At 31.1% G+C, this 13278-nt stretch overlaps 1 protein-coding gene across 1 annotated transcript; it reads right to left on the bottom strand.

The window, feature by feature from the left end:
- Positions 1 to 917: 917 nt before the first annotated feature.
- Positions 918 to 11843, bottom strand: LOC132725838 (homeobox protein slou-like). Its single transcript, XM_060711022.1, has 2 exons — positions 10837 to 11843; positions 918 to 2194 (listed from the first exon to the last, which is right to left on the bottom strand). The coding sequence occupies exons 1-2, from the start codon at positions 11399 to 11401 to the stop codon at positions 1650 to 1652; spliced, it is 1110 nt and encodes a 369-aa protein (XP_060567005.1). The 5' UTR covers positions 11402 to 11843; the 3' UTR covers positions 918 to 1649.
- Between the last annotated feature and the right edge of the window lie 1435 nt (positions 11844 to 13278).

Below are 13278 nucleotides of genomic sequence, written 5' to 3'. Positions count from 1 at the left end.
AAATTAATAGCGATTTCGTTAAACAACGACATGGGCCTTGTACAAGTAATTGCCTTCTGCCATAAGTAAATAGTTTTTGTTTCGCTAAATTAGCATTATATTTAAAGCACACAAAAACGTACGTTTTTACACGTGTTAGTTTCGCGGGCTTTTGATCAAAACGCCAAGAAAAATATAGTGTTATGTTTTACGAATATTGGATACAAATTAAAAACTTTTCGCTACATTTAAACCCAAATTAACATGACATAAAATCCTCGCCTTATTTCACGGTTCACTGATTCTGGTTTTTATTATTTTTTGTTCGTCTTTAAGTGGATAAACCGGTAAAATTTTGTTTATCTGAAATGCTATTAAAGATCTTGTTTCCAAAGCGATGCTGATCTGACTTTGGGGCAGACTTAATGTATTTAAGCGAGTTTCGGAGAGTTTTGTTTAGAGAAAATAATTTCTATAAAGAAAATTCATGTGCAGAAGTATTCCTTACGATAACTATTTCTGCATGTTAAAGATTTTTAGCTGCATTTTACGTTTATACATGCTTGAAAAATCTTTGGATGGTTTAGAATAGTCTATTAGACTACTTCTAAAACTTAACCTTTAATTCCAGATCTTTTAGAGGCGAATCATAATGCTGGAACAGAATACTTTTCTCGGGACTTCAGAGATCGCGAGATTCTTACTATGTAAACATCTTATTTCAATAAATTATTCTGTATAATTATAAATAAGCTGGAGATGATAGATGTAAAATTCTGGTCAAAATGCTTTTTTCTTCTTCTTTTTGCAAAACATAAAACCGCATAAATAAGGCCAAGCAAATTCTTATTTTGCTGGTCAAATGACGGTTTGAAATAATTTGCGATTTATTCTTAATTGTGGCCAAATGAATTTATTGAAAAAAAAAGAGAAATGGATTATATTAAATAATTTATTTCCATAAAGAAAGAAAGTGCTGACAATCACTAAACCTCATGACATCTATTGCAGTCATCAAAAAACTTGCATACCCATGTGCACCTAAACATTTCAATACATTTAAACCCAAATTACATAACATTTTAAAACAAACTGGCTTGTAAAAATTATATAAAAGAAAAGTATTAAAAGTTGTGTCCAATCTGTAAATACCGGTTCATCAAAAAAAATTGTAAATACGACACCCTCTTTCTATCCCTTTTACTTTTACACAATAAAGCATTCAATAAAGTAACTTTCAGAAAATTAGCAATAATGTTTCCCAAATTTACTCCCCTTTGTTCTTAAATGCGATAAATATATTTTAAATGCAGAAACTGAATTCTTATTCTTGATATATTTTATAAGCCTGGAACGATGTACATTGCATTCTTATCAGATCAAGGTCTATTACAAGTGTTTACAAACATAACAACCTTTTTTGCGAGATTTGAAATATCCTCAACAAAATACTATTTGACTTTAAACTGACTTGAAATATTGACTTTAATTGTGCAATAGTGCTTATGGTTAAACAAAGTTTGTGGCTTACACTTTGAACAGATGAATTTAACGATCAGCCTCTAAACCCTCAAAAGAAGCACATGTACAACATTTTACTTATATATTCCCACAAGCAATACCTAACATGCATTGTTTACCATATAAGATATTCACGTGAGCATAGAGAGTCATACATTTTGAGAAAAATGTTGAGGAAATACTGGCAATTGTCCGGCATAAGCAGTCCTTGCCTTCAAAAGACTATACGACCCTAGTGTTGGAAAATAGGGATGCAGTCCATGAGTATACAACATACTTCCGAACGGTGAATTGTACGATGCCGCACTTCCGGTCGGTGGAATTGTGGGACTATTTACGTCAAGACCCGGATTTTGTTTCTTCCATTTTGTTCTTCGGTTCTGGAACCAGATTTTGATTTGAGTTTCTGTTAGATTTAATGACAGAGCGAGGTTAAGTCTCTCACAAACTGATAAATATCTGGTAGTTTTGAATTTATTCTCCAGGGCCACTAATTGCTCGTATGTAAATGCTGTCCTAGCGCGTCTTGGTTTCCCGCCTCTTGAAGTGTCGTCTGCGTGAAGTTTGTGCTCCGAGTCGGAAAGATCATCTATATCACAATTACCCATGCTGTCGTCGTCGGAAAGAGTTTGATCGCCATCTTGTTTGTAATCGTCAACGGAAATTTTCTCGTCCGCAGGGCAATTGTTTAAATCTGAAAGTAGATAGACATATTTTTGAATATATATTTCACAACATAATTAATTAAAGGTAGTTTAAATGTGATATATATTTACAAATAGCGTGTGCTTTTTTTAAGAACACCTCAACTATGTTAACGAAATGATACTTAAGTATGAGAAAGAAATACATATAGTGTTTTTGTACTGATTTAAAATTCAACTGTAATTTATAAGCAATGCTAAAGATAACAATATATATCAAAACAAAAAAGAGAAAAAGTTGATGATTTTGGTAAACTTTTTGCAAAATACAGTGAAACTCTTTGTTCAAACCCACCACTGAATGAAACGGACATGTCGAAAATTAAGTTACAAAAGGCAACCAATTTATTTTCTCGGTGTTATAATTGCATGTGAGATATTCGTTTATTTATAGTCGCCAGGGGAATTCCATGTGGGCGACTCACTCCAGGAAGATAGTGGTTAATCAAAATTTTGGAACCTAGAAATTACTCCATTCCACGAAAAGCAACTTCATGTATGTGTTCTTTTATGTGCAATGTGTGAAGCATCGTTACTTAAGACCTCACTTTTTAAAATCACGCCCGAAAGTAAATTGAAATATACTGGTATTTACAGTAAAGTAAATGTTTAATTGCTTTTATACACCGACACTCAGCAAAACGGAATTCATTTTTTCCTTGTGGAAAGACTGGTATTTTAAGGACAGGTTTGACTGTAGCGCGAAACAAATTACTGAGACTATTATGATAAGCCTATCGTATGGCATGAAATCGTAACTAATGTCAGTGTCACATTTTGTGGATTGTTACCACGTCAATCTAACAAATGCTCGTGCCAATCAACAGATAGCTCGTGCTAAATGTGGCATGACGTGGGAAATTTTACACCAATCAGCAAATTGTTCAGATAAACGTTTAAACGCTGGTTCTAAGGAGATTATTAATTAGAGCTATTAGTCATAATATTAGTTAATAGACGCGTTTTGATATTTTATATCACGCACATCTCGGTATAAAATAACATCAGCTTTTAATTGATTTTCGTTTTAAAGTACATAAATATGTTGTTCGATTTAATTAGGGACTAGCTTAATATACGAGGTGATAAATATGACCATCATGTCTTGGACGCTTGAAGGAAAATTTAACATGCACGAAATTCTCGTATTGACCAGCTCCTTCGACTAACCTAAAGCTACACGGAAGTCAAAACTACCAAACGCGATCATAGCGTTGTTGTTGTTGTTTTTTGTTCTTGCTGTTGTTGTTTTAAACTGAATCTTAATATCTAAATAATTTACTTTTTTGATGGCTTTTTTGTGTTTGTTTGTTTGTTTGTTTTTTTAAACTGATATTGGCATTCCAAACGGCACAACGGTTCTGTTGTTGGTGTTGTGACTGGTTGGTGGTGGCCAGTCTCTTTTTTAAAGGCGTCGAAAAGACAATGATTTGATAGCAATTAATTTCTATAAAATAGAAAAGTTGCAAAAATTATATCTGAATTAATACAATAAGCATTTAACTACTGGTAATTTCTTAAATGTTCACCATTAAAGCCATATACAGCGTGTTAATGCAGTCGTCTGAGAAATAGAGTATTTCACTTGCTGTAAAGCAATTTGCATTCAATCCAAAAATCTTTCCCAATTAAAGCTAAACACAATAGACATGAGGAAACAGTTATGGGTCCCTAGGCCTCGTTCAAATGAGATTAATTGACAGATTATGTCCCTTTAATAGCATTACGAGACCTTCTACACAGCACAATTTGTCAGCGCACTGAAGAATTCCTAGGAAAGGCTTGTAATGGGAAACATAAATATACATAGGCTTGTTCTTGGTTGGGTTGTTTTATATTTAAAATGCTTTATTTTTGTAAAAGATTTATTTGCACTGCCTTGAATTCGGAACAATCCATATTAATTCAAAGGGGTTGCAATATCTAAAGAGCAAAATTTGAGCGGACAATAGGTCAGAGCATGACTTGATTTCACGTGAATAGGGACCGGCGTCACTGCGTGTGGCAGCCGTAAAAAGTTGCCATGTACTTGACTTCAGTGTTGCTATACTTTTTTGGTCCTTCGGGATGTTGAGTACCGCTCAAGCCGGTGTTAGGGGGCGTGAGGGATGTTGCACTTTTCATTATCCCTCATGTACAAATTCAATCACACTGAGTCTGCAATTTTCATGTACAAACGTAATTTTATTGTGATTGAGGGATCACACCTTTACCAGATTTTTATCCTGGTGACAAAAAAAACACATGTATATATTTCTAACTGAAGGGTTCCTCATAATATTATTCACATTAAATTTCCAGAAGCCAACTTAAAACATATTCTTTGCAAGGACTATGGGACAGGAAAACGGTTTTACCATCTTCTTTCCTTACAACATTTGATGATGTTTTATATAATTTTATGAACAGCAAGAAAACGAATTTATTTTGAATTATACTGACTTGAGTTATGGAGATATTTATTCATGTATTTGGGCTTTTTTATGTAGACTAAATAAGTACTTTACAGCTATAACTGGATCCCAAATCACTGCGGTTAGTCGTTAGTAGAAAATTTTACTTTAATCACACATTAATATTAATAAAAGTGTGGAAGTGTGAGAATTTATTCATAATTGAAAGGTTGATCACACGAAGAAAGAAACATCTTTACTTCAATTTAAAACGCAATTTTCAACTAATTCGAAATAACTTTAATTCTAATGATGCGTTTTATAGTTTGTGGGTGAAATAAGTGGAAAGCGTTTAAGGTAACTCATTACCCAAATACGTTATCCATTCATCGGTCGATTAAACTAATAAATGCCATGTTTTTCCCTTCTCCCGCATCTTTTTAATAATGTATTTATGTCTCTTTGTGTAATTCCATTTAGAATATGCAAAATATATGACGAATTTATGCAATTTCAACCTTTCTCTGGTGGTTTTTGCTTTTATTTGTTAAGTTTTCGTTGATTTTTCATCATTTCTATACAAATGCGAAGATTTTATCAATACAATATTATGAAATGATATTATGTTATCTTACATCTTCCTTCAGTTGCTTTTATGTTATTGTTGTTGTTTGTGTTGTTGTTGTTGTTGTTGTTGTTGTTGTTGTTGTTGTTGTTGTTGTTGTTGTTGTTGTTGTTGTTGTTGATTGATGATGATTGATGATGATGATGATGATTATGATGATGATGATGATGATGATGATGATGATGATGATGATGATGATGATGATGATGTTTTATGTAGCAGTACATATATAATCTTACTAATAAAGTAATAATTTGTAAAGATAGTGATGGCATTTGATGTAATATACAAATATTTCCTGTCATGTATTGTTCAATAATTTCAAATTTCAAGAAATGTCCATGTTAAGACATTGTCTACGAAATATACTGCGGGAACGAGCAGAGCTTAAAACAACGACCAAACTGTCCAACGAGCGAAATGTTTTGTTAAAAAAAATATAATTTTAATATGTCTATATAGAAAGTACATTTTGATTGACTAAATTGAGATTCATTATAATGAGATAATAAAAAATATATGTTCTGTTATGTTCATAATATCATTGCATATATAATTTCAATATTTCAAATACAACTATACATAATATAAATGTTTTCACCAATAGTTTTCATTATTCTCTCGATTTAAAATAAGGCAACAAATAAACAAGAAAATAAAATATTCTTAAAGAAATTAATATTTGTTGAATGGTTGTACATATATATGAATTGTGTTACCTATTTTAAAGTTAAACCTGGTTGAAATTATTTCGGAGCCGGATGATCATTTGAGCCGCGTCACGACAAAACCAACATAATGCGTTTGCGACCAGGATGGATTCAGACCAGCCTGCGCATCCGCGCAGTCTGATCAGTATCCATGCTGTTCGCATATAAACCCTATTACAAGTAGAGAAAATGACAGCGAACATCATGGATCCTAATCAGACTGCGCGGATGCGCATCCTGGTCCGGATCCATGCTGGTCGCAAACCCATTATGTTGGTTTTGTCTTGACGCAGCTCATTTGTTAAATGCTATATTTGTTTGGGGTGTGTGAAATGATATATTGAGTATGGGTAAGAAACTAAATTAACTTTTTTTCTTCTTTTATAACCCCGATAACCGCGTCCAAGATTGACCCTTCAAAGTTGACGTATGACGTATGATTCGCTTATTGCATTCGATAATATTATTTAACTATTACATATTGCACACGTAACTTATTTACGATCCATTGTTGTCCTAGTTAACTTTTTTTATTTTTGTATATGAAACGATGCAATAGCATATTTGTACATGTCAAAAAAAAGAATGTATATCCTGTTCTGTCCAGTCTTGTTTTGTTCTGTTCTGTTCTTTGATTGTTTGCCCCCAAAATCGCACGCGCAAATTATTGTTATCTTTGTTAAGATAGTTAACGATCTCGGGCACCATTTTAAACGTTAAAATAAAATATCATCAAGACTTTGCGTTAAATGGAGGGTGAAATATACATTTTACACTCTCATTTATTGATTTAATCATATATCGGTGTTCTTCACACGGGAACCTTTGAAGTTTGAAAAATAATTGTTCAACTCTCATTTCCAGATAGGAATCTTGTTACTTTATTTTTTTTCTTTAAAAAATGAAATTGAAGAAACTTTTATAAAAAAAAATGTAATGAACACAATTTAATGCGCTTTAGTGATAAAGACAATTTTTCCCTCAAAGTGTTGGTTTTTGTTGAAATTGTTTATTGCCTTATTTAATACATTTTGCATAACATAATTGCAAAGTTGATGGTGCATTTTTGAACGTAGAAATAGTTTATACAAAAGTTACTACATTTAATCCAGCATTAAAGTGTTTAATACACTTAAAATATTTTAACAGATGATTTATTTTCTAAAATTGGATGCAGGAACATGATTTTTTCAGCATTGTTTATTTTATTTATTTTGTACTCATTTATTAGGTCTTTTTTAATTATGTTAACTATGCGTTTAAAAAGTGCTCGTAAAATTTGAATAAAGAAATGATGGTACATAATTAAATGCATATCTATTTACATAAACGATAACTACGGTACTAAAGAAGAATTTCATTTGAAAAAAAAGGAAAACATATTTGAAGAAACAAATTGCTTCTCCATAATGAAATTATTTTCATCAATTTAAATGGACTAAATGTGTATTAGAAAAAAAATACAGTTACAAGTCTTCGCTACATTAGAAACTATTTAAAATATAAAAGAAAAAAAGAAAAGAATAGAAAGAAAAAAAGAATCCCTATAAAGAATGAACAAAACGACAAAATTAAACGGTTGCAGACTCGAAAACTTATATATACATATTTCTAGAAATTTAATTTTAAAAGAATAGAAAGAAAAGAAGAATCCCTAAAGAATGCACAAAACGACAAAATTAATACGGTTGCAGACTCGAAAACTTGCATATTTCTAGAAATTTAATTTTAATGCGTATAAAAAACAACAAATGATGGTGCTAAGTCACTTCCCTTTTAAATTCATTATTTTCGAACATACTTTATGTCAGTACATTCATAAGGAAGAAAATAGAGAGAATTTAAGAATGCCTGTCTAACGTAAATGACGCGAGACGTTAGATTTGACGCCGACAAACCGGCACAGGTGACTAAACAAAACAGCTGAATTCACGTGCAACCATGTGTTACCGAACACGTGTAAATGTCAAGAGAGAGAAAAAAATGACTTCCGTTTATTCAGATAGTTAGCACTGTATGATTTTGAATTAATGATTCCTCAAAAAAACATTCTTAGTACGTTAGAAATGAAAACGAGCAAAAATAAACAGTTAGAAAAAATCAGTTTCGGTATATATTATGTGGGGTAAAAAAGAATCTTTTGAAATTGGACAACATATACCAATAAAAAGTACTCTTTAAATGAGGTAAAATAAATTCAATTTGGTTTCAAAATAGAAGGCTTCAATTAGTTAATTAGATATTAAAATATTAAATTATCTGTGTTTGATTTTCAAAGAGATAAAACTCATACGAAAGACTCAAATATTCAAACAGTCAAACAAAAAAAGGTCCGGTGATTATTACACTACAATCAAATTGAAAAGTTGTTGCATAACAAATGTGTATACCAACTCATTCATGTCCGCTCAATTTAATACATTATTAATGAAATTGATTATTTAATGCAGATATTATATGTAATTGTAGTACAGGTTTTTATTAAATATGACGTCACCAACCTTTAATACAATAAGATAATCAATAAGTGATATTTAATACTTTTTATTATCATTCTCCTTTAAAATTATTTTATATTCCGAATCGCCTACAACGCGGGTGCATGCTTATAGTAAAAAACAAACACCGTATTTTACTTTAACGCTGTCTCCATTTGTTTAAAGCGGCCGGCTTGCCAATTAAGAATAAATAATATATCACGGAGTATTTATATATAACCCAGTGACAGTTTTCGCATTATTACTCAAAGCCAGGAACCATTAATTATAGATGTATTCAATAAACTGTGTGAATGAAATGGTATCTTTTTTAAAGCTCGTAAAATGACATCTATTGATGGGTGTTTCAAGTCAATTAGGAATAAATATTTAAAGTTAAACACTAAAGGAAAGTAAAAAAAGATAGTCCAATAGGTAGATAAGGGATCTATGACCATAACAACAAAGTTACAATACAATTAAAGTCGACTAATGTAAATGTTACATATACGTAAGCGAACTGGTAAATGTTACATACGTAAGCGAAATGGAGTTCTAAACTGGTATATACTACTATATACCATAGTGGCGTTGTGATTTTCATACAGAAAAAATTCTTTACAGAAACTAAAAAATATTTATTCCTTTTGAGTTTTGTTTTGTTTAAATAATGGTTTTAGAGCATGTGGGACGTTTGATACATGAATAAAGTAGTGCCAAATGTGAAATAATTTGTCATGAAAGTAACAAAGTGTACATAAAGTAGTGTTTTGACTTCCGTACAAAATACTAAATTACTATAACTTTTCTTACTGTCAAAAAGCAACCGAAGAAAAAGTCGGTTTAGATAGGGTCTTTCAAATTTGAAAGACCCTGGTTTAGGTAATTGGCAAAACGTTTTGGAATATATAAAGTAAAAAAAAAAAGGTTTTTGAGGAAGAGAAATAAAAACATTTCTAGGTATAGTGGGCCTTTAATTACTTACATTTCCAATAGAAAATGAACCAATAAATGTAGAAATATTTGATTACATTAGAAAGATCAATGTATAACGAATACACCTAATAATAAGATAGAGTGTCCATCGTTCTGATGCTATTTCATTACATGTTTGACCACATATATACTACATAATAATACGTTTGTAAAATTCATTGTTTCATCATACATGAAGCTTTATTTTTAAAAAAAAACTTCTCAAAATGAAGACGGTCAGGGAAAATGTGTGGATGTGGCGTGATTATGGTAATATATTATCAGTTATTACTGAAATTAAGTCCAAAAGTAATGCTTAGTTTAAAATAAGTTTACAAGGTTTTGGTTTACTTTTTCATATGTTATGTATAATACTTTTTTTAATATGTAATATATTATACTTTTTGATATGTAAGTCATATGTAAAATATTATACTTTTTGATATGTAAGTCATAATGCTTTTTGATATGTAATGTATTACACATTTTTATATGAAATGTATAATACTTGATACCTTTACTTGAATATATTATTGTTTTGAACATTTTGAATGATTGTATTTTTATATTACATGTACAATAAAATCAAACATGTATCTAAACAAATTTATATTGATTATTTTCATAGGCTTAACTGGCTTAAAGTGATATTTGAGTAGAAAGTTTTGACCACAATTAAATCTCTCATCGGCCAATATTTATGCTAAGAAATAAATTATAAAATAAATGTTAAAAGGTGTCCAAAATCTTAAATTTTAATTAGTGTTTTAAGTAGTAATGTTGCATAAGAGCGTCCCCGACGAGCATATCTAAAATCAAGTATAAATATAAAAAGGACGAGTCGTATTTATATTATTTGCACTTGAGAACTTCAAACGAATTTAAATTTACTGATTATTTCAATCTCAAGTAGTTCGTGATTTTATCATTTAAGTCAACGATATTAACTAGTTTATGGTGTGAGGTATTCTATCGATGGGTAGATCGTAAAAGTTCGGTAATTTTCGTTACGTTTCGTACTACATATGTATATATATTTAAAACAACAGTGAGTTTATAAGATTTCATTTTTTTCTCATTGTCTATAAAATGCTTATATGCTTTTGACGACACGGAGAGTGTCAGAATTTGTCGGAAATTAACGAGCTCGTAATATATTTTATTATCTTGTCCTTATGGCACTGGATCAGTTTTCATTCCAAAGAACTAATATTCAGTCAAAAGTATTATGTAAGTTAAGAATAAACTGCGCACGGCAAGTATAAAACAAATCATACAGGTTCGAACCTCTTACATGTAAGTCTGTCTATTTACAGTCGAGCCACAGCAAACGTTGTAAATTCATTTTTACAATACATGTAGTAATAAGGTAATATGTTAAGAAATGGATAACAATTTTCACCAGATGTGTTATGTTATACTGTAAGAATATTCAAATTTATGTTGTCATACCTTTGTTTTCTCTGTGCATTTCTAAATTTGACCTGGAGTAATCTCTAACACCTTCGTCCCGAAGCCAAGGGTGCCAGACCCGGGGTTCAGAATGACAACCGACGAACTTGTTAGGGTCTAAAATATCAGTCACTGAAAACGCCGTTGTTTTTACTCTGTTTGTGTCAATATCATTTTCATTGTTATTATCAGTCGTATTTTGGTCGTGTTTTATATCATTAAACACTTTATTATCGTGTGTGCCGCAATCGGTTTCTACTTCTAAACTTGTCTTTTCGTCAACACTTCCGTGAAGTCTAAGTTCTAATTGTTTATCACGATCATCTTTCCCAGTCACCAGACTTTCTTCGGCTGATTTTGTCTGGTTACATTTTGTTAAGTCCTGTGAGAGTTTATTTGATATTCTAGCCACACATTGCCCTGGTATTTTCGTCGTGGAACTCTCATGTTGAGAGCTGTTGACAGATTTTACATCCTTATCATTAGCACGATATGTTTCCAAGTACTTCCATCCATGGGGAATACCCATGGTTTCTTTGTCAATGTCCATTGATGGCATTTCCATTTGAATATGTATTGAAAAGTATGTATAGAATCTTTTATAGTTGTAAACGCCTATGTTCCCTCACACTATAGATAATCCGTTGACTTTTCCAAAATGTGTACAAATTTACACAGATAAAATGTTCATTTTCTTTTACACATAAGAGATCATAACTATCTTCGAATAAAGATTCATTTTGTCCCCGTTTCTGTAAATAATGTACAAATATATTTATGATATCTCCAAAGTATTCCCGCACCCTCGTGTACCCAACTCCGTCGTATAAACTCAATTATCAAACACTATTTGGATAGGAGCCTTCCACACAAATTATATTATTGTCATCAATTATAAATATTATTTGCTATATCTGTATAACCGAGCTAATATTACTACATTAAACGCGATCGTTTAGAGTGGCTCATTTTCTTTACAAACGTTCTATCTCGTTATTAGCCGTGTCCAAAACCAACATCGTCCGCGCATGCGTATTCCTAATTAAGGCTTACAGCCGATTGGAGCGGAGGCGGAGTTTGTAAACGCCAATAAGAGACAATGTTTGTGTATTAAATTTTCCATTTCGGTTTAAAAGAAAAAAAAATAGAAATCTAAACTTCTTAACTAAATGAGAAAATGTTTTATACATTAAATCAACAAATTTGTTGTAATTTTAACGCAATCGTCAAAAACCAAAATCCTTGGATAAATAAATCAACGAAAATAGTACAAGTATTAAGTAAATCGTAACATAATAGGAAAAACAATTTTCATTAATCAACTGTTTTCATTCAATGATAAAATAACACACGGTTTCATAGTGCGGTTCATCAAAAAAGAGCAAATCCGTTTAAGGTGTATTATTATGGTATTATCTTTAGTTTAACAATAATTTGAACCGACCTTTCTTTTAGATATACGGCGTTTGTCGTTACACTATGGAAATATTTTTACAGAAAAAGAAAACAACATTCCCGATTTATAAGTAAATCTTGTCTTCTGGGGTACAAGTGTTTTGTGTCTGAACATTCTTTTTTGTGTTCACTTTGTCGCCTGAACTTTAGTTCTAGACAAATAAGTTATAAATAAAAGTTTTTTTTAATAAAAAGTTTTTCAACGAAAAAAGGAACTCAGTTTGAAGAAAATTTCCAAAACTATTTTTTCTGCAAAACGCACGGCAGACGATAATATAAAAAGTCGAACTCCATCATTCCGCGATTAATTTAATAATTTATTTACGAATTCATTTTCATCAATATTGCCGTCATCACCTACAGAGAGTAACTCTACGCTGTTGTCAACATTTTATCTCCAACTTAAGTATAATTTCCCATCTAACAGTTTTGTCATATTTTATATCTTAATTCATTTACAATATTTTAATTCTTTGTCGTTAGGGTGTAAGTGATGAAACCAACGATTAGAAATGACATAAAAGTGACACATTTTTGCGTTATCACTAAATTTGTGATATTTTCTGTCTCCAAACCAGATATCAGTTTGCATCTTCAAAACCTTGTCAATATCACGCTCCATTACATAGCATTATGTACCTGGTACCGCAATAACCACTGTCAACTTGGAGACGACGACGATGTTAACGTTGAGTTATTCGTTTATAATTTATTAAAATCAAGAGTTTTTTTTAATATTTTCGTATGCAAAACTTTGAATTTAATTGCTAATATTGTATAAAATGGATAATGATTCGTTACCGCGTTAAATGTTGCCTTTATTTGATTTTTATACCTATGGCGCATTAGAGTACCATTATGATCCGGGTACCGGAGAAGATTGTTGGAAATTAAGAAGGATGTTAGTCACAATAAAAACAAGCGTCTGACGGTATCTTTTGGGTATTTTTTTTCTCAAGAAAATTTGCAGTAAATTAACAGGTATCT

Source organism: Ruditapes philippinarum, unplaced genomic scaffold, assembly GCF_026571515.1.
Source record: "Ruditapes philippinarum isolate M1 unplaced genomic scaffold, ASM2657151v2 ctg380_1_1_1_1, whole genome shotgun sequence".
Taxonomy (NCBI): Eukaryota; Metazoa; Mollusca; class Bivalvia; order Venerida; family Veneridae; genus Ruditapes; species Ruditapes philippinarum.
Note: the sequence above shows the minus strand (reverse complement) of the source record. Positions and strands in the feature narration are given on the sequence as shown.